At 32.8% G+C, this 23,110-nt stretch overlaps 2 protein-coding genes across 4 annotated transcripts in view; one reads left to right on the forward strand and one right to left on the reverse strand.

The window, feature by feature from the left end:
- The window catches only part of Ubr3 (Ubr3 ubiquitin ligase), a 126,867-nt gene that overhangs the window by 26,986 nt on the left and 76,771 nt on the right, over positions 1-23,110 (forward strand). For all 3 annotated transcript variants that reach the window (XM_074171341.1, XM_074171342.1, XM_074171344.1), the window contains exons 3-8: positions 5,591-5,804; positions 10,628-10,904; positions 12,727-13,222; positions 14,081-14,260; positions 15,789-16,015; positions 16,484-16,642. In XM_074171341.1, the coding sequence (XP_074027442.1) occupies positions 5,591-5,804; positions 10,628-10,904; positions 12,727-13,222; positions 14,081-14,260; positions 15,789-16,015; positions 16,484-16,642 (1,553 nt within the window). The remainder of the gene's footprint in view (positions 1-5,590; positions 5,805-10,627; positions 10,905-12,726; positions 13,223-14,080; positions 14,261-15,788; positions 16,016-16,483; positions 16,643-23,110) is intronic.
- Positions 18,583-23,110, reverse strand: part of LOC111503106 (uncharacterized) — a 56,771-nt gene continuing 52,243 nt past the window's right edge. Inside the window, exons 14-18 of the mRNA XM_074171568.1 lie at positions 21,789-22,012; positions 21,229-21,440; positions 20,357-20,598; positions 19,348-19,465; positions 18,583-19,094 (exon numbers count right to left, since the gene is read on the reverse strand). Coding sequence (XP_074027669.1) covers positions 18,758-19,094; positions 19,348-19,465; positions 20,357-20,598; positions 21,229-21,440; positions 21,789-22,012 — 1,133 coding nt within the window. The 3' untranslated portion in view covers positions 18,583-18,757. The remainder of the gene's footprint in view (positions 19,095-19,347; positions 19,466-20,356; positions 20,599-21,228; positions 21,441-21,788; positions 22,013-23,110) is intronic.

The raw sequence follows: 23,110 nt of genomic DNA on the forward strand, positions 1-23,110 counted from the left end.
ATATAGCTGGTGCAAGAATTGAAGCCACACGACCTTCCACAACTTCTAATATTTGGTGAATGGGCGCTGGCAAAGTTGGAGGAAGATCCACAACCAGAAATGAGCGACGAGGCTCATTTCTGGTTGAATGGATACGTTAACAAGCAAAATTGCCGCATCTGGAGTGAAGACCAGCCACAAGCATTGCAAGAGCTACCGATGAATTCCGAAAAAGTCACTGTTTGGTGTGGATTATGAGTCGGTGGCATCATCGGGCCGTACTTCTTCAAAGACGACAATTGCCGGAACGTTACTGTGAATGGCGGGCGCTACCGTGTGATGATTGATGACTTTTTGTTGCCAAAAATGGAAGAATTGGACATGTGGTTTCATCAAGACGGTGCCACATACCACACGACACGCGAAACAATGGCCCAAACAAAAGCCGCCTTCGGTGAACAGTTCATCTCACGTTTGGGGGCCGTCAATTGGCCGCCTAGATCGTGTGATTTACCGCCTTTGGATTATTTCTTGTGGGGTCATGGTAAGGCTCATGTCTACAGAGATAAACCATCAACGACTGACGCTCTGGAAACCAATATTGAAGCATTTATACGTGAAATACCGGTCGTCGATATGTTAGAGTGTGCCAAAATTGGACCTTGCGAATGGGCCATTTGAAGCGGAGCCGCAGACAACATTTACATGAAATCATCTTCAAACATTAAATTATATTAATCGTTCTATCGATTCCAATAACGGTTTCATCAATTTTTTCAAAATGTTTGTGTTGTTTTGAGAATCAAAACCTATACCTCTTAAAAAATCACCCGTTATATGACACACTGATTCAGGCACATATAACATACGGCATAAAGGTTTGGGGTGGTATTGCAGACATCTTACTCAAAACCATTACAGACATCACAAAAGTGGATCTTAAAGAGCATCATACTCCGCAAAATCTATAGATACCAAACGGAAGAATTATTCACAGAAGCAAGCGCTCTGGATGCTTGTCAACTTTACTGTGAATCACTAGTCCTTCACCACCATAAAAACAAGCACAAATACGAACTTATACAGCACAAACATGAAACACGCTTCAAAGCGAAAACAACAACCATTTCACGAATATGTCGATGTTCTTTTACTCACCTCTGTCCAGTCTTGTTGCTGCTGCTGATATACCTACCAGATGATATACGAAGAATACGATCATTCAGTTTGCTAAAAAAAAATAAAAAAATCGGCTTCATAGCTATCCAAGAGAAAAAATACACCAATCAATCGATAGGCCTACTTGTTTATATGCAATCTTGTATCTGTATTGTACATGAACATACTTAAATTTATATACTTTCTTCTTTGTAATATCTATGTTGTTTTATGTTATCTATATCTATCTTATTGTAATATCTATGTATATATTGTCTCTATAAACTATAATTGTATAAACTACTCATGAACGTTAAATACTTTCGCCCATGCACAAGGGAAACCTTCTTTTGGGCGCTCCGTATTTATTTACCAGCATTTACTGTTAGCAATAGTTATATCCAAACTGTACCTGTATATTTGGTGAATAAATTGTATTTTTATTATTGTATAATGCACTGAAAAATAAAAAATAATTCGGAAGGTCCTAGGTAGCAGTCATCACACCACTATCCTCAGCAATCAACGGTATTGATCAGATAATTAATAAAATCGTTAGGCGAAGTGTTTACATATTTACTCAGGTTACTCTACGCCCAACGATTTTATTATTTTTCATCTAATCAATACCGTAGATTGCTGAGGAGAGTGGTATGGTGACTGCTACCTAGGACTTTCAGAATCTTTTCTCAGCTTTTAGTACACTATCTACATCATTATTATCTTTTTTTTTTCAATAAAACCGTTCAACATTAAAAAAATGTTACCAATTTTTTTTATGAAAAAAATGTATAAAACCGATATTTTTGATGTTTTACCGCTAATACTTTTTTAGTACATATTTGTGTGTATATTCTAGACCTGTACCAATTTTCAGCATTGTGTAAATTATAGTAATATCGCCACTTTTTTCGTTTCCTTTGACCGGATCAATGAGAGTCCAATGACTCAGGCGTGAGGAATAATTATATATTTCATGCACATGTCTACCGAAAATTCACTTTCGACTATTCTCTGAAAAACGAAACTGAAGGGCATCGGTGAACGAACTCGGTTTGGGCTGCATCGTGTATGAGTTTATATCGCTTTCGATTCCATTCAGATAACTCGATTTCGAGATGGAGGACACATCATTGTTTCATTGATACATAATAGCTTCAACAATGCGTTGAATATAAATACAACAGAATTTCTTTATTGGTTTTCTAACGCATTCTCACATACATTTGTGAAGGTAGATGATAATGGTATAGTTCAAGTAAACAATATAGTTAGGGAACTAATTAATTTCGTTATTCAATAATCATATCTATTAACTTTTTTCGAAAGCTTCTGATAATTCCTCTTCCATATTCTCTGTTTCACTATCACTGTCGTCATTTAAATCAATAATGAATTTATTTTCACCATTAATATGGAAGTGTCCAATCTCCATATAGTCTTTTTCCACTAAAATTACTTTTTTAATCGTTTTCTGCCAGTCTTCTTCGGTAATATTAGATACTTCTTCTTCAATTAGCTCTATTACCTTCTTATTAAATTTTGTTTGCAGGCTTGTTAGGCGTACACATTCTCGAACCATTAATCCACCCTTTCGTATCTGTGCCGTGAGTGTCATACCAAGTTTCGTCCAAGTAGAAAATTTGCCGTTGTTCTTGTCTATATTTAGTTATTTGTTCTAAGTATTTGTTACGCAATTCCACTATTCTTCTGCTTCTCATATCTGCTTGACGTTTGTTTATTATTTTAAATCTAAATCCTGGTTTCTTTACCCAATTCTGAAGAGTTTTGTCACAGCAGCTTATGTTAAGGTCGGAAGTATTCAATTTCTTCCTTATGATACAAGTTGTAGGAATCTCATTGCTTTTGTAACATTCGTATATTGTTTTTTTCAATAATTTTATTAGATGAACATCTAAAGGTTTTGGTAATCCTATATCACATCACGTCTTACGTTCATAAGGTTTGTTTTTGACTATTTTACGTACAGTTGAGAAAAAAATTTCGGTCAAGTCTGATGTTGCTTGTAATAAGTTGTTTCCCTCGAAACCAAACTTGAGATGTAGATTCTTATATACATTGAAACATACTCTCTGTGTTTCAATATTCAAATGCATCCGAATCTGATTCACTAGTATCTCTTTTTCGCATTGTTCACCATCGATATTGGAATCACTACACAGGAAAAAGTCTGTGTTGTTATCACACTCGTTATTACTATCAGTACTTGTCCAAGGACGCCACATTTTAAACAGATAACAAAATTTTTAAGTAATTATAACTGCACCAATATCGAATTTCAATACTCAAATCGCGATCAGTTCCTGACCTGAACACGACGGCGATAACCATTTCCGCATTCCCGATTTCTGTTCGTCACCGTAACATGACTTCAAATTTAATAATAATAATAATTTAATATAATAATTTTTTATTATTTCCTTGTTAAAAAGTACATTGTTATACGTACAGTGACAAGGAAAACGCCTGAGGGTAGGACATGTTAAAGAGTATAATGTTTTTAGTAATTAATAATCTAAAAATATGATACATATAGGTATATACATATAATTATTAGTTTGGCTTAGATTATGTAGAAAAAATAACTATAAATAAATGAAAGTAAATTTCATTTCATCACATAGTTGTGATATTTTGTCATTAAAATATAAAAAAAACAGTTTAAAATTCCTCAAGTGTGTAGCATTTTTTTTCAATAAGTGCCTTTTTCAGTTTTGATTCAAAAATGTTAAGATTTAATTTTATGACTCTTCAGCCAATCATAAAACTCGGTTAGTAAAAATTATCCAATACGAACCGCCAATTCTACAGTCTACGTGGACTAGTTCTCAGCCGGTTCATTTCTATCTATTGGTTTTTTTGCCTTTGTGAATGCCATCAACTTTAAGTGTGCACAATATCGTTTACTTCGACTGTACGTACATCAAAATGTTCAAAATTTTCACCGATGAACTCACCGATATGATCAGAATTCAATCTGGCTGTTCCTCCAATCATCGGCTTGGTTTCATCAAACTTTCATTTGGTATGTTGGAACGTGGTTAACCGATTTTACTAAATTATGATTCTGTTACTAAGAGCACTTGACAATCATTGATTTATCTCATAAGTCGTTCTCACCTTCAGAACACGTAATTAGAACTATACCATGCTCGAATAGCATTTCTGAAATTCCTACGTGATTAGCCTAACGAATGAAAATGCAAAGCGTTTCTGCCGAACATAATTCATCGATACGGATATCTGCCATTGATCATGTAACCGTTCTCATATATATATTTATATATACGGGGCGTTCCAACGTAAACTTGACCTTCCGTGTAAGTCAGACGCGGACATGTAATCGAAAATTTCAAAGAACACGTCAATTTTCATTTCTAGGGGGACTAATTCTGATATTAAGCCCTGTTTTCCTAGCGACGCATTTTCCGCGTCTTGTGCGACGTGTTACGCTCAACTTGATGCGTCACCTACTCCTCCCTAGAGATTCAATAGGACTGTTTTCCTCAAGACCGCAATACGTTCCACGTCGACGTGATGTGCTCAACGTGTTAGACCGACTGCTTGGATAGGAGTCTATTCGATTTTACGCAGCGCAATAGTCAGGTTTTGTCTGTCTAAAGCAAATTCAAATCCAAGATAGAGTGGATGTAAACAACGACATTTCGAAAAAATTTACAGAAATAATAGAGGGACAAAATACCTTTCAAATGATGTATCACTCGACCCCCCATGCCATTGAAAAAAAAAGGGGGGGTAGTTGCTGACCGCATGGGGGCGAAGTTTCGAGTATGATTTCCATATCAGAATTAGTGTGTTCATTAAAACTATCATTGCCAAATGCCCGGTTAATTTTTCGGGTTGTTATTTTGATTCGCACTTTGGTTCAATTTGAATATACAGAGAAATATTAGCCGAAAATCGCTCAACGGCATCGTATAACCTGAAAAGAGGCAAAAAATTGAAATTTGGATAAAAATTATAACGGTCAAAACTTTTGAAACAACCTAATATAACCTTGAACTTGCCTCAGAATTTTCAATACTCATATTATTAGTATATTGGTGATCAATTTCTATTTCAAGTTGAAAGTTTCTATATTGGTAACAATGAATTGTTATAGTTTATTAAAATGAAATCATTTTGTAATTTTAATCTCTCAACTACCTTTTTTTTTTCTTTTTGCGAACTTTCACGACACTTAAGCGACCTTTTAAATTATGCTTCGAATGGACTATGAACGAGTACATCACCATAAATAATTTTTGGTATTGATTGATCTGTTTGTGGATATGATATTGCTCACACATCCACTTTTGAACTGCCGCCTTTTCAGCCTACTGAAAGCAAACTAAGGGGAGGCGAGAGGGACCAGTCCTCCAAAGTCCCATCTCAAACACCAACTTCACACTGATATTGTTTTCTGTTTCAGTTTTGGCATATGATAACGCAACTACTTGTGGATTAGTATGGACTCCGAATTTCGTAGCTTACAGATGCCGCACATGTGGCATATCTCCGTGCATGTCCCTGTGCACGGACTGTTTCAAAAGTGGAAACCACGTAAGGCACGATTTCAATATGTTCCTCAGTCAGGCGGGTGGAGCTTGCGACTGTGGAGATACTTCGGTCATGAAAGAAGCAGGGTAAGCATCCCACTCAAACGAAATTTTTTCAGTTGAAGATTGTTTCAAAATGCTTTTTTCTTAACTAGCTATCGCTTCCATACGAACGACGACACTCAAAGGTTCGAAGTCCTTGAGGGTTAACGATGTCTTACTTTTTAACGCACAATTCATAATAATAATAATAAATCATTAATAATCATACGTAACTAACAAATGTGCACGAAATTTATTTTTCAGCTCCCATATACTACAATAAAAGATATCACATGAGGTAGACAGCTCGTTTGAAGTACTGCTCATGAAATTCATCAGTGATTTTAACAATAAAATAGTTTGAGCTTTCTTGCACAAAAAAATTATATTATTTCTAGATGTTGATCTTGGTACAAGAAAATCTATTGCAGAAAGTTATTGCGGAGAATCAGTTCTACCAATCAACAACTTATGTAAAAAAAAAGAACAGATGCTTGCTTTCTTTTTTTTTCCAAAAGATACAAATGTTTGCGATTGTTCAATATAATTGCAATTTCTTTGAGAATACACACCATTAGTTTTGAAACTTAGGTATTTCAAAAACTTCTAGTGGACTCTTTCAATCAATCAATCAAACTGTACTTTATTGTCCAAGAATAATTATTTTTATTGACAAAGTGAATAAATAACAATGAAGTGGATATCCACTGTGTCCAATATATATTAGACAAAATATATATATATATATATATATATATATATATATATATATATATATATATACACATGAGGTAGACAGCTCGACAATCAAACTGTACTTTATTGTCCAAGAATAATTATTCTTATTGACAAAGTGAATAAATAACAATGAAGTGGATATCCACTGTGTCCAATACATATGAGACAAAATATATATATATATATATATATATATATATATATATATATATATACACATATATATATATATATACACATATATATACACACATACACACACATACATACACATACACACATATATACACACATATGTATAAATAAAATGTCCATATAAATAAGCACAACCATGGCAAATAGAATGATGACATTCACTCACATATATTCGAAACTAATTACAAAACAATATCTAGACATGAAGTTGATACCTATATCTTTATGCAAATATAAATGATTAAAAATGGTCATTGTAATATTCCTGCAGGTCATAATACGCTTTCGAAATGAGAAATACTTTTATCTCCTTTCAATACTTGACATTTACTGCTTATAAATGGGATAAATTAAAGACCAATATTCTAACTTTGACCTTACTAAGCTAAAATATAGGGAAGTAAGATATAAAATATTATTGGAATTTTTACAATTTCTGACAATAAAACAGTAAGAGCGATGGGCAGAGTTAACAATAAAATTAATGTGATTATTGAAAGTAAGTTGATAGATCCCTGATAGTTAGTTCTATCCAAAATAGTTTCATCGATACTACTTGCAAATTGTATTGAATTTTTTGGTGAACGATACAAGTTTGTATTTGGAAATATTCAAATTGAGATGGTATTCAAATCTGCGAAAGTTTCAGTTGCTAATCTGAAAGGGAAATTGAAAATAACCAATCTCAATATTTATATAAGAAAACAACTACTTCAGTTCATTTTCAAAGCTGAAATGCAAGTAAGAATATTAAATAAACTATTCCACTAGTTTGACATAAAAACGTGATAAATGCATTCATAAAGTAAGGAAATAATATATTAATACCTTAAAATACCTAAATAATATATTATCAAACTCTTATGACATATATTATTTAAATAGCCTTATCACCAAAGAAACTCTAAATTATCTCATCGAACCGTTAACCATTCTTATAAACGGCTGTTTTCTTGAGGGTTCTTTCCCAGATGTATTGAAATTTAGCAAAGTTATATCTATTTTCAAAAAAGGAGATCCTTCATCACCTGACAATAACAGACCTATATCTATTAAACCCATCTTGGGAAAAATAATAGAGATCATAGTTAAAGAACGTCTGATGAGCTTTATGAATAAATATAGTATTCTCCACAAACATCAATATGGCTTCATGGAAAACAGATTCACAACTGATGCAGTTATGGAAAAATACAAAATGCAATAAACAATGTCCTTATCAAAAAACTTGAGTACTATGGAATCCGAGGAACATTTTTAAATTTCTTTATATCCTATCTCTCTTCAAGGAAACAAGCAGTTTATTTGGATGGTTCTCTGTCAGATACAAAAATTATGTCTCGTGGCATCCCTCAGGGGTCTGTTCTGGGACCTACATTATTTGTTATTTACATAAATGACATTTTCGACTATATGCTTCCCAAAACAATAATTTGCTTTGCAGACGATACGACAATGCTAAATGAAAGTTCCGATATTGACGTTATATTAAAAGTAAACCAAGAACTGGAAGAAAGGGCGGAATAAAACCCAAAATATTATATCATCAAATAATCGCTTAACAAGTAACAATCATGTTAAACTTCTTGGCATAACTGTCGATGATTCACTCAAATGGGAAAATCACAGTGAAATGTTGTGTAAAAAACTATCCAGCCAACTTTATCTACTTTGTAGGCTGAAGAAAGTTCTGAGCACCTAAACACTAATAACCTCCTATCATTCACTATTCCACACTCACCTAACATATGGTGTACTCCTATGGGGTAGGTCTTCCTATGCTCTCAGAGCATTCCGTATGCAAAAAAAAGCTCTCAGGATTATAGCAGGTATCCCACTTAATGAACACTGCCAACCACTTTTTGTAAAATTCAAAATCATGCCATTGCCTTGTATTTTCATCTACCACACACTGCTTCAGATTCACAAGAATAAAAATAAATATTTTTCCCATTCAGACTACCACAATTACACTACCACTACCCCCGGTCAAGCTAGAAATGTCAGTGCGTAATTCGCTATATATCAGACTCTACAATGTTTTGCCTTCTGATCTAGTATTGTTGTGCATGAATGTATTCAAGAGGAGGGTGAAAAAATATCTTTTAAAAAACTGTTTTTATAATTTGAAAAATTATATGAACTGTACATATACGGAATGATTTTAATATTTTCATGTTTTAGATGTGCTGTACCATCAAATTTTACTGTCTTTTTTATTTATACACAACTTTGTACATTGTACCATTGTTTCCTGACTTGTCATAAATGTAATTTACATATAATATGATCAAATAAATCTATCTATCTATCTATGTACAAAAAATGACATCAATAAGTTCTGAAACTCCTAATACTTTCCAAGCTTTCAGATACAAAGATTTTTAGCTCCAGCTCTTCGTACATGTTTTTCCATTGTTTCATTTTTCTTTTATTTTTTTGAAATTTTCTGTTTTCTAAATTTATTATCAAAATTGTTTGTAGCGAAGTAAAAAGAATGAAAGGTTGCTTTTCTAAATTAATTCATTTACAAACCAAAATTTCTTAGTGGTTGTAGTGCGAAAGATTGGAGAGTTTGGCCAATTTTTTTGAATTACTACTATTTTGAGATGGTTGATCGCCAGTGTATTTATAAAAAAAAACTTTTCCTTGAATTCTGTTTGTGCTAGAAAATCATTATCATTAATTGCAGAATAGAGTTCTTGAACAAATTATAGTAAGTATAGTTAATAAAAAAGATCTTAATAGCTTGATTAATGGGAAACAAGTTATATTATAATTTATCGAAAGTAATATCAACTTGACATTTATTTATTTGATGTAACAAAGTTCAACTGCTTGATGAGGGATCGTATTTATTCATTAAAATTGTGTGAATAAAGGCATGTCCCCTATCGGTAATTTAACAGGTTGTGTTAGAAAAGAAATATAACCAACACAGTATTATACAAAAAAAAATTACAAGAGTTGTTTAGGGTGGTTCCTAAAGATTTTTCAATACTACCCTCAATCACATTCAGCGGTAAAATGGCTTCAACCATTGGAAGCTGCTGGATGCCAAATTTTACACTTGCATGTCTTTTTCCTATTATATGTTTTGAATATGATCGATTCAAAGATGGGTTACGGCCAGAATGCCAATGATGCAAAGTTAAAAAAATTATTAAATCATTCATAGTTTTGACAATTCAAAACTGGTGATATATCTACAACTTACAGTGAATAGTTCTGAAAATAAAATATGTGTTAAACATTTTGAAAATGGTGAATAGCCGAGTTATAGATATTTAATGTAACATTACACAGAAACGTTACAAGACAGGCACAATTTATTTACGAAATTTCACACCAGACTTTGTGTAAATTCAACATATGTTTTTTGCAGGAATGAATTCTAGTTATTTAACATGATCTATAATCTGATGATACCAACTTGGTTGGTAAAATTTACAGAGTGATTCTGTACTAGATTTGTTCAAACCATATGTATGGAAAAATGATTTTCAAGAAGTTTTTCATCAATACAATGAAATCCATAACAAATTTCAACTTTTTCTTGAACAGAATATTAGTTATAGAAACATAATGAAGCTTTAAAGTTGTGACTCCAGCAGTCATTTTGTGGTATTGAAGAAAAAACCTTCCCCAATTCTCATTGAATCTGTTTGTGTGTGTGTTTTTAGATAATTTATTTATATTACCTTCATATTACCGTGTTAGGAATCACACGTTAAAATGTAAGACCTCGTTAGTCCTTAACTCGCACAAGTTTCACCTTCTGAGGGTTCTCGTTCGTAGGGGTGAGACAACTGGTTAACGGAAAAACAAATTTTTTAAAACAGATTTTTTTTTGTGATTATTTTTGAGCACTAAATGATCTGCTCTTATTAGAAATAGTTCATCAACTCGAGATTTTCAATTTGTCTTTCTTTCAGTTTTTGCGACAAACATGGTCCAAAAAAGAGCTCCAGTAAAGGGAAAGCGCCAACTGACCTAATGTGCGTTGCAGAAGCCATGATGCCCAGAATTATACAACGTTTGATACAACATCTTCGAGAAAACAGCGGATCAGATATTCGAGGGTTGGATATCCACGATACTCAAAGGAAGGCTATACAAGATGCTGAGAACTATATCACTATGGTAGTGGATTTCAATAATATGGGAGGTTTGATGAGACGAGTAATAACGTCTGCTTTGACTAATCCTCAGGTGAGAATTTTAGATGTATCTTCAGTTGTGAGAGAGAATTTTTTTTTGTATAATACAATATCAATACAGAATACGAGAGTAATTTGGTGCGTGATATAAATCAAATTCAAATGAATGGTTCAGAAGAAATAATCTAGTGTCGAACGAAAGTAAAACTCAACACATTATTTCAACTTCAAATACCTCTTGGGTGTTAAACTTTCAGGCATACATTTAGATGATACTTTGACTGGTTAGAGCACATTGAACAACAACTTTAAAATGTCGAAATACCTTTTTTTTCGGAAATTGAAAAAGTAATCTCAGCAGTAAATGTAGTGATCAGTTTACTACACTTTCTTCCAATCTCATATCTGATATGGGACAATTGTCTTCGGGAATAGTATTAACGCAAAAAGGATATTTCTGTTACAAAAAAAAACACCATAAGGATATTATCTGGGGCTGGTTCCTCATTTTTTATTGTTGAGAATAATGACGTTATCTTCTATTTATCGTCAACTTATGATAGATATTCATAAAAATAAATCAACACGAAACGTAAATTGTGATTTCTACGTGCATGAGACAAGATGATATGATTTGTTAAGATGAAGTAGATTCAGCTATCGATGTTAACATCTACAATATTCTACTTCCCCATGTCAAAAAGTTAAAGCAATATATGTTCTAAAATTATCTAAACGATATGTTGATTACAAATTTTGTTAACTCTAATGGCGAGTATATAGCTGGTCTATCCAATGCAACATAAATTAACGGCTGAGCAATACAACGGCTGAGCAGTACAAAATTCATTTTTTTATTACACGCTTTATATTAGCTTCACCTGTAAGTATGTATGCATGTTTGTAACTCCCAAGCTCGGGATCTGTATTTGACAAAATTACCGACATTATTGCTTGATCTATTCGCGAGCAGATGGCGCTGTACGAAAATATCAATGGTCATTTTTCTAAACAATATACGGCTGATTAATCCCAAAATTTAGATAAAATAAATATAGTTTAAAAAGACTAAAAAACACGCTTTCATAGCATACGAAACTAAAAAACTCACTTTTAAAGAACATCGAACTAAAAATTATTTTCAACTCTTTAGTTCAATGTTCTTTAAAAGCGTGGCTAGCTTCTTCAGAGGCTTATACTAAGTCATTGGATAATAATCCAGGATTACTATCCATTTTAGACTTATCTTATTTGTATTGTTTTAAACGTTTGAAATATCAATAACAAATCTCATGAAAAAAAAATGCAATCACAGAAATACTATAAAAGTTACATTTCAAAACATTAGTATAAATAATAATATAAAATATATACGAATTTACCTCATACAATTTTATCAGTGTGGTTTAGGTATGAGCAACTATATCTTGTAAATTATCCTGTTTTGTAATGTACTTAGCCACAGTGCCAATTTCAGCACTATATGTTTTATTTATCATTCACACTCTTTCTAGTTTAAACATTCCAATCAATGTTGATAATTTCTGTGCAATGAATAGGGGTTTGCAACATTTTATTGGTTTTGCCTTGCCAATACACTTTGTATTGTTTCCGAGTTCTCCAATGGAATAACTCTAGTGTCAAGTTCAGGTAATTGTATTTATTTAAAAATTTACTGACAAGTGAACATAATTGTATTCTATTTATTTTCATCAGAAATGAGCAAACCACCTTTCAAATTCAACTAGTATAATGATCTATCTGTAGTTAAGTTTTATCATTCTTTAAATATTAATGTTAGAATTCTCAATAGTTGCCATCATTTCGTCATCCTAGAAAGAGATGATAATTCCACTTTTTTTCGTTATTTTCAGAAATACAGAATGTTAAATCAAGTACCTGAGAACCCCGAGTCGGAGTATGACCAATATTTGATAGAATCAAGGCTTGCCTACGAAAGAGCCTTGGAATCCCTCCAAAATACAGAGCCCCTAGAAGAATACCAAGAGTACTACAATTTTCAGGAATCGTTAGTTCACAAAACTTTTCTGGAAGAGCTTGTGTTCTGGACCGTAAAATATGAATTTCCCCAAAGGATTGTTTGCCTCGTATTGAACATGCTTCCAGATCCTGATTACAAAGAAGCTCTGACTAGAGCGTTTGTCCTTCACTATAGTCGCATATCCATGATGTTGGAGAGATCTTCAGATCCGGACACGTTGAGCAACCGAGTGGTGCATGTCAGTGTACAGCTGTTCTCGAACGAAAACCTGGCCACAAGGATGACGGAACAGTTGAATCTTTTGCATGTTATGGTAGTTAGTTTGAAGTACATGATGAGTAAGATACTCATAAGGAGTACGATACATGGTAAGAATGAGGTTAATTTTTTTACATGAAATCAATTGATTTGAAATTACATTTATGTTTTATAATTTTTTTATGTCAATCAAAAATGTCGATCATGTGACAACCTGTTGAGTTCATTTTCTAATACCTAATTACATATTGTTGCAAATATTACCTAATGTTGCAAATATTACCTAATTAGGTTTAAAAAATTCACAACTTACCCCAAAAAAATGTCGCTAGTTCCTTTCTTTCACCCAATATGTTGGCAATTAGGGAAAATATGAAGGTAATGTAGGAAAATGAAGGAAATATGAACTCTAATCGAAAGATCTTCCAAAAATTGTTCCCAAACAAACAAACAAACATCTAAATTCAAATGTATCATGAACCGATGAAACAGTAATAATAATAATATACCATGGTATCCGTCTTTCAAAAACTCAAGGAACATAATACTTTTTCCTACCAATACGGTTCGTTTTCCTTTAAAAAAAATGCGTGGTTGCCGAACTATATAATTTGTACCTGTATTTACAAACTTCGAACACATATTATCTGTGCTATCATCTCATTTTATCTTAAAAAGAATACGTAATTGTTATATGTTTTAAACCAGTTTTAATCTTGACATACAAATATGAGGATCTTCTTTGTTACTTTTTTGCAAACTTCATTTTAACCTCACTTTCAGTTCCTGATGAAGAGACAATAAACGCCTCAAGCATGAACAGAAAAATGAGTTTTACAATTTTTCTGCCTCTGACTGCTACACCCGATTTCACTCCCTGCGTTATTTATACATACATATAAATATATTAATTCTGTCAAGAAATTGTAATTCTTATGTAATATGATTAATCAATGATATTTTTATAGACGTAGAAGAAAACTGCCACTGGGTTGTTGACTGTGCAAAAACTGTCATGAAAAACCATTGCTATTGGCCCTTGGTATCGGATCTGAATAATGTTCTGTCTCATAGACCAGTTGCCTTGAAGTTTATGTCTGATGATGGTCTGCTAGAAATGTGGTTTTCATTTCTCTCCATGTTTCAAGGTAAGAATATATAGTAGATTCATTTTCAACATTTTGTCTGAAACTACTTTCTTAACAAGATAGTTTAGTTATTCTTTAATAATATTGTTCGTGAAATTTATGTTTATTAGTGTTGAAGGCATGCATAATTAACATATTCTGTGTAGTCCTTGAAACAACTGATGACTGAGACTCATCTCCTGATGATGCTAACCTGGTTAGCAAAACCCGTATTGAGAAACGTGCTCGAGGTGTGTGGAAGATGTGTTTCATTAGACTGTTTTCATATAATAGTGATAAAATCTGCAGTGGGTACATGTTTATACTTTCCCACTCACTCAGAGATTGGTTTTTTTGCACTTCTTAAAAAATAAGTGGAATTGACCATCTTGCCAATTATTCAGTTAACCATTTTTATTTGTGCTTAAAATTACTCAAGTTTTGGTGGAAACTCAGCTATTATCCTATATTAACTTCTGCTTTTCATATATAGGAAGTTACTTGCAATGAATCTTCCAAATGGAAGGCGTTGCACAGATGCCTGCTAGTTTTACTTCAGCTTTCTGCGAGGCATTAGCTAGGTTAGTAGTTTTTTTTCCGTCAAGTATCTGCCACACGTACCTACAAAGTTGTAGGACCACATGAGAAGCAATGGGTAAGGTGTTTTTCACTCGAACTTGAGCATGTCATATGCACGTACCTACAAAGTCGTAGGTCTTCATGAGAGGCAAGGGGTAAGGTGTTTTTCACCTGAACTTGGGCAGGTCATATGCACCTCTCCGAAACCTGTTTATATTCTGACTCCTACCCCTGAGTATGTGTTGGAGTTGTTTCACGACTTTTTCTGCAGGTGGCGCAGTGAACATTCTACTGAATCAACTGCAGATAGGGCTTATGACAAGTTGGAATTAATTTTGTTTGTTCGAGATACTCAGACGGTTCACTCCGTCTGAAATGACCTGCCCGGTACTGAAGTGAGGCAAGTACCCCCAAACCGGTCTATCGGTGATCGTCTCGACTAAATGAAATTGATTTTTGCTTTTCATATACCCCAAGCAATGGGTAGCTCAACTGAGAAATACTGCTCTCAGGAGAATCAGCATATGGCCATCGGAATTTTCTTTAAAAAACAAATATCTGAGGATAAACAAATGGCTGAAAACTACTGTTGCAAATGCTTTGAAGTAACTATGAATCTAAAATTTCATGATTTGTAGCTGTAGTTTGCTGCATACTTCTGACATATATTGCTCTTAGTAGAATCAAGTTGGCTAAGACATGTTCCGTGAAAATATATCTATATAAAAAACGCCGGCTTCCCTTCTATGTTTCATGGTATCAGTCAAAGTTGCTTGTGATGCGTGAATATCATGATCCTTATGTCTTTCAGTCAGTTCACGTTTGCAGGCTATCTAATACTATTCTTGAAAGTGTGAAGGTGATTTTTCTGAGGTATTCTACATGTTACATTAATTTCATCATGAATTGTCATATTTGATCAGTTGAAATATGGAAATAATGTCGTTTCAATATTTTGTTGTAATTTCAGGTATGAACGTGAACCAGAAAGAAGTGGCTGCGCATATTGAATTTGAGCCCAACACTTACTATGCAGCTTTCAGTGCAGAACTAGAGGCGAGTGCCTATCCTATGTGGGCTCTCGTTTCTCATCTGACAGATTCCTGGACAGCCGCTTTAACTAGAAGGGTGTTATCCCTTTGTATCAAGGAACTGAGGGACTGGTTCGAGTCTATTGCATATACAAATCCTTCTGTGGTAAGTTGTGTGGTAATCTTAAAACGAAAACATTCCATTTGAAAATGTTATTTTTGGGAATATTGAAGCAAATTGCTATTTGCTTCATTCAATATTCAAATTGCTGTTGCTTATAATATTATGTGTTAACATGTAATAACATGTATTAACCTGTATAAATAAATAAATAAAGTAAAGTACTCTCAATCTATTGGGTTGAACCATTAGGAAAGTAGTTTTATCAAATATATCCAAGTTTATTGAAATTCATTATATCTTGAAAATATTTTTCATAAAAGCTATTTATTGTCTATTTAGATGAAGTTTAATCCATCTTATTTGGACTGAACGTTTCAGTTCAATACTGCTTATTCCATCAATTGAATTGCTTCTATTCTGATCAGTTTCGAAATTAAATTGCGCAACTTGAATCAGTCATTGAACTCAAACTAAAAAATGCTGGTTTTTGAATCGAATTATTTTTTTCAGGATGATAGTCTTCAACTGTCTTTTCATCTGCCGCTTCATAGATTTCTTGCAGTCTTCCTTGGTCAAGCCGTATCTAAGCAGGGAATCAAATTGAATGAGGTGCTGCCACCTAACGACTCGTTTCTGAACCTCGTTATGATGCACCCTCTTCGAGTACAGGTAAGTCAGTTTTTTTACCTTTTAAATATTGTTGGTTGAGAAACGGGAACAATTAATGTTAATTTGAAGAAGTTGAGAAGGTAAGAAACAATTACCACAGGATAATACCCCAGTGAATAGGCATACGGAAGGTCGTAATGGACTACCAAGGAAAAGTTTAAATTATCTCATGATGATGCTACTTTGGGTGGTAAAACATGATTTGAAAAAAGTATCACATTGCTGTTGTTGGAAAAAAGTTTTTATTGGTGGTTTTTCTTCCAGTTGACATTTACTATCCCTTATGGCAGAATCTGGAAGAAAGTGTAAAACACTTAGCTACTTGGGTATTTTCAAAAGATATCCAATATATCTATTAGTATTATATTTTTGTAAATGAAAAGTTGGGAAAAAGTTTTGGTTCGTCAATGAGTGACACTTTGTACAATAAACTAGAATATATTTTTTTCACAAAATATATCGCTGCGATGATCTTAATCATAATTTTTTGTTTTTGGCTTCACTGGTCTTTCTCAGGTGGCTTCCCGAGATTTGTCTGGGTAACGAAATAATTGAAAGGGTACATTATTATACATTTCTAGGGGTAAATAGTGACGGCAAGAAGTTTCTAAGGAATTGCTTTCTGGGGAGTTTGCTCAATAGATTAATTTCAAATAATTTTCGTGCTTCAAAAAATACTCTACATGTGCATAGCAGCTACCAGGAATACGTATGAGCCTCTTTTCAAAGATGAAGATGTGCTCAATGAAGAAAAATTATTTATCTTGTGTGACCTTTATTTCTGCAAATAATACTCGTAGCAATAATAGCAACATTGACCTGCCTATTCCCGCGAACTGCTTAGTTAGAGAATCAATAATATTCAATGGTATTAAACTGTTCAGTTCAAACTAAAGAAATAAAAGCGCTTAACAGATTCAGAAAGGCACTTAAAATTCTAACAAACCTACAACGGTTTACTGTTTCATATAATATTTTTGCTTGACTCCCACTGATGGAAAAAATATTACTGTAGTTTTTGCCCAACACCAAATCGTTATTTTTAACACCTCGACACGTGTTTCGATCACCAAGTGATCATCTTCAAGAGGAAGATAAGTAAGATTGTGTCTGACAATAAAGAGTATATTTGATTGATACCGTCGTTTCCGGCTGGTACCGCCGCAACCGGCATGTCTGCATTTTTAATCAGTAATATCTTCGAAAATATTTAAATTACATGCTGTAAAGGGCCATATTGATCTATATTAAATGACTTTGTATTTAAGGTATCTAATTGGATAAGGAATAATGCTGTATTGCTTGAAATAATTTCGTAAATAAGCCATTATTTTTCGACAATAAAAAATTGTGGGTTATCCCTAAGAGATAGACATATACCATCACACACTTTTTTGTAGACTTTTCTCAAGGTGTGGTAGATTTTTTGATCTATCTCTTAGGGTTCAGCCAGCGTTTGCAATGTAAGCACAAAAAAATGTGTTTATTTAAGACATCACATTAGAAACCTCTAAAATTATCAGTGTTTCTTTACTATATTACACATGTTATTTACATATAAACCTCTCTTTTGAATCAGTATATCTATTTAAAAACCCGCATTGAAATCAGCTGCGTAGTTTTAAAGATCTGAGCATACATAGGAACGGACAGCGGAAAGCAACTTTGTTTTATACTATGTAGTAATTTAGTAATCTCACATCGATAGATAAGACCTCGTTGATTCTCGTACAAGTTTCTACTTTTGAGAGTATCCCATTGTAGTGGGATGACAGCTGATTAACAAAAACCCTTTTTATACCCATTTTTATTTTGAATGATTTTAACATCGACCTCAATCACTAAATCTAATTGTAACACATCTCCATATAGTTCAGTTTAATCATATCAAGTTTCTTTTTCGGTGAGATAACAGTTACTGAAAAATATCAACATATTCGTAGACTGTTCAAAATTAAAAATGTTTATTCACAAAACTATTTTCACAGATAATTCGAAAGAGTATAACTTCTATTTCATATTTAGAAAGTTGTAACACTGTTGAAACTACATCTATAAAACTTGTCAACTACCACTAAGGACATTTATTTCATACATCTGAATCATTAACCCAAATCAGTTTGGCATAACCTCAAATTCTTTGTCGGTATCTACTCTATTCTTCGCTTCGGGAAAATTCACTATCATGTGCTGGGTAAAGTCGTATGTAGTTATTTTTGGAGCTACAAATCCACCATATCCTGGATTACCTTTATAGTAAAGTCCTGCTCCCTTGAGGGGAACCTGGGGAAATGATGTCACTGGTTGTATGTCAAAGAAAGGCACTGTCGTTTGGGCAGCATCTTTTTCAAAGCTGGTGTGAGTGAAGTCTATGTATCTATTTGGACTCCAGTTTGGTTCTGACGAAGGTGATTCTGTAGGTATGGCTGCATCGTCCAAGTCTATACTATACCTAAATATTTTAAAATGTTAGCAAAGGACTATAATATAAATTAATTCGTTCATATTCATGTGGCTGTGATTAGATCAAATAAGCGAATGAATGTCTACGATGACATACTGTCATTAAATTCAGTTTGTTTATTAATTTGGAAATTGCATGAATTTTCTTAGTCAAATTTCCAAGCCTAAAACGTTTTCTTGTCATTCTCTAAGTTGTTATTACTTCAAGGTCTTTAAAATTTAGTTCTTCAACGAGAACTTACCTATTCCCTGAACTGGATACGTAATATGAGTTCAGAGATACTACTCCTGTGGTGAAATTGAATGGGGAGACTCGAATTTGAAATCTTAAATTTCCATTTTTGTAATCGAATTTGACACCTGAAAAAAAATTGAAGTATTGAAGATTGTGGACTTGTTCAAGTGAGATTAATTTTTTGAATATTACATTTTCGGCACTGTTACTCACAAACGTTAGTAAAAATAAAAGATATTTGAAATTGTTGATTGTGATATAACTGACATGATGTTAATTTTTTTTCCACTTCACATGAATACTTTTTGACATTACATTATATTATTTTTTAATTATTCATATATTTTATATTTCGTACTTTTTATTTTGCTTCCATATTCTGAAAAAAAATTCAAAAATTTTCGGTACAAAAATGTTTAACTTGAAAAGTGTACACTGAAAAGCATTCTATAATGCTTTATCTTTAGAAAGTGGCCAAAATAGCTCTAGAATAACAGAAGTTGTAGTATGAACTTTTCTATTATAACGTTAAGTTTATTTACATGATTATAAATATAGGGATTGTAGAAATAATTAGAAAACTAAAAACTAACCTGAAAAATTGAATATAAAATGGGGCTATAAAGAAAACTAATGTTTTCTGAATTCAAGAATTTGAACGGTGTTCCAGTTTAGTTGAACGATTACTTTATTTAGCATAAAAACCTAATGTCAAAAGTGATTGAGTGAACATATATAATCATAGAGAAATTTACATCATAATCATTAATTATATCCAATGACTTCTGTTATATCAGACAGTGTTAGTAACCACTGCAAATTCTGAAACTACCTAAGACAGATTGATAGACAACTATTATTCGTATTTTCGAAGAAAATTGTACTTTTTATGTGACTTGTCCAATAGTTTATATTTCGCGTTATGAAGGCATCAAAAGTAGAATCCTGATACCCATTTTTTTCTGTATAAAAAGTACACTCTCAAGATTTTACCAAATGAAAACTTTCACACTTACCAGTTACTATATGATGGTCATTGGATGGTACCAAATCGTCCAAAAACAATGTTCTTTTTTCATAATCCATCGTATGGTAATCTAATTTATTTTTAATTCCCACATCTGTAATCTTGTAGTCGGACACTGGCACCCAACGAACCGTACTGTTGTCAATGTACCCATAAGGGAGTAATTTTCCCTCTTGTATTTGTAAATGAATTATTCGGTTGTGCTTAGTAATCCTCAAACCAGTCACAACCCTGAAAAATATCAATGATCAAAATCATAATTCATTCATTTGATTTTATCAATCATTTCGACAGCAAATAATCAGTAAATTTTATTTATTATTATTAAAAAAAATTACGGAGTTATAGCCACGGGAGCATTCAAAATTTCGGAAAGTTAGCACTGATGAATTGAAAATGTCTACTCATTGATACAGTTTATTGTATGATTTTCACTATAAAAGGTTTTACAAAAACCGCGTAAAATTTTATACTTGATAAAGCTATTTACGCTATTGTATAGCGAAACACGTGTCGCGGTTTTTGTAAAACCTTTTATAGTGAAAATTATACAATAAACTGCATTAATGAGTTTTAATATGAATTTTCAATTATTGAACATTTCCACTCTCAATCTATCTGAATAATCAAAAATACAGTGCTGTCTGATTTTGAATAATCGTTTGATACTAAGAGAGAAAAAAATTGTGAACCATTTTTAATTTAGTCTCCAAATTTCGGTTGTTCAAGTAGAGTTTAAAATTTGCGAGATAAACAGCTTGTGAAATAGAATTGATTTTCAGTTTCATTAATTTTCGGTCAGAAACCATACAAGGACACTAGTATTATTAAGTTTATAATATAAGAGCAACACAAAAATACCTGTTATTTTCCACATCGGCGTTTACTGGTCTCAGGTTGAAGTATCTATCTGATTGTGATCCTTGCTCGTCACACAGGCATAAACAGGTTGAACAATGAACAAACCATCGGGTCCAACTGTTAACCTTTCGGTTATAACAACGAGTCTTTCCTCCCATGGTTCTACCACTGTCGAATTCAATGTATTCGTATCTTCTCAAACTGCTAGCGGGCTACAAAATTTCTTATTGAAAAATGATACAAGTCTAAAAAGTACGTTGAATATAATAACCAACTGTATTCTGCTTACTAGAATATGTACGTTGTGATTTTTTTTTAATAAACTCATTTGGTATTTTCCAACATATTTTATGAGTTTGTAACACTTTTTGCATCTTTAAAATCTTTCTTCACATGTTTCCCAATATACATGTAGAGAAAAATTAATTCAAAACCAATCATTTTTTAGTAGCACAGTGTAAAACTTGATACATTTAAATAAATCGAATTTTGCCCAATATTTGTTTTATATTTCGTTACGTGTGTCTTAATTTTTTTTGTGATCAACAAATAGTGCTTACCGAGATGCAAGCTGTCATATGCGATTCAATAAATCTGCAATTGATCAAATTGCCTATGCAAGGTTTTCTCTTTCTGCAGTATTCACTTTCTTCGTCATAGCATCTGCTTCCCTTGGTGAAGGAGTAGGTGTCACACGTTTGTGTGCACGTACCTACATTATTCAGATCAACTTCATTCTGTATGTGAGCTTGCAGGAGTCTGGTCAGTTGATCGTATGTAGAACCTGAGCAGAGATATATTTTGAAATGAGGTTATTGTCATTATTCCAGGGTTGGCTGAAAGGTTCGTAGGCTAACACACAGATGGCGCTACTAGTATAGTTAATCCTAATCTTCAGAAGACACGTGTACAAATTGCACAGCTGTCGAACTATTAGTTTATGGGATAGAACATTTTTAGTGAAGGAACTTTTGTTGGTGAAGATGGTTAAAAAGGAATTCAATGTGTCATTGTTTCTTGGCAAAAAAATACTTATGAACCCATGGCTTGGTTTGATAAACATTATATGATTTCAATCAAATCAAAATATGCTTTATTACCCAAGATCTGAACATCTTATTTGCAAAGTCTAGTAAATTAAAACGTGTATATGGGACATTAAATTAACAAATATAAGATATAAAATAATGCCTAGAGACAAGAGCAGAGTATATAGAGAGAACAATATCAACCCCAGCTGAACAGATACAAATATAAGTACATGAATATATGAATATTGAAATGTAAATTTATAATAGTATGTAATGTAATATAATAGCCATTTCGTGTTGATTTCAATAACTTGTTTACACAAAGCTACATGCCAATTATTCGATAGAGTCTTGGTAGAATTTGTCCACACTATAATAGGGCTTCCCAACAAGGAATTCTTTTACTTTGTTTTAGAATTTTTTTTCATTATATATTCGCCTTAAATCAATGGAAAGGTGATTAAATAACTTCTTGATATTGAAAATAATAGAATTTTGTGTAAGGGCTAGAGTAGGTGTTGGAAGGGAAATGAAGTAAGACTGACGTGTACTATAAGTTAAAGTGGTGATTTTTATATTTTTTGTGGATGAGACACACTGTTTTGATAATAATAGAAACATGTTCGACACCATTCATAATAACTGTAGTTGTGCTCTCTCTCATATATGCATCCAAATGAATTTGTTTCATTATAACAGTAAATTTTTTTCTTTAACTCCTAATCTCGATGGTTTTTCATGATAATTATTTATTCGGGTAATTCTCCGGGGTTATTCTGCTAATTTTGTAGAGCTACCATAAACCTTTTATTTTTTGAACGGGTCAATTAAAAAAATTGAAATTTGCGATA

The sequence above is a fragment of the Leptinotarsa decemlineata genome, unplaced genomic scaffold (assembly GCF_025532065.1).
Source record: "Leptinotarsa decemlineata unplaced genomic scaffold, Ldec_3_MD MMD2_tig00000010_RagTag_RagTag, whole genome shotgun sequence".
Classification (NCBI taxonomy): Eukaryota; Metazoa; Arthropoda; class Insecta; order Coleoptera; family Chrysomelidae; genus Leptinotarsa; species Leptinotarsa decemlineata.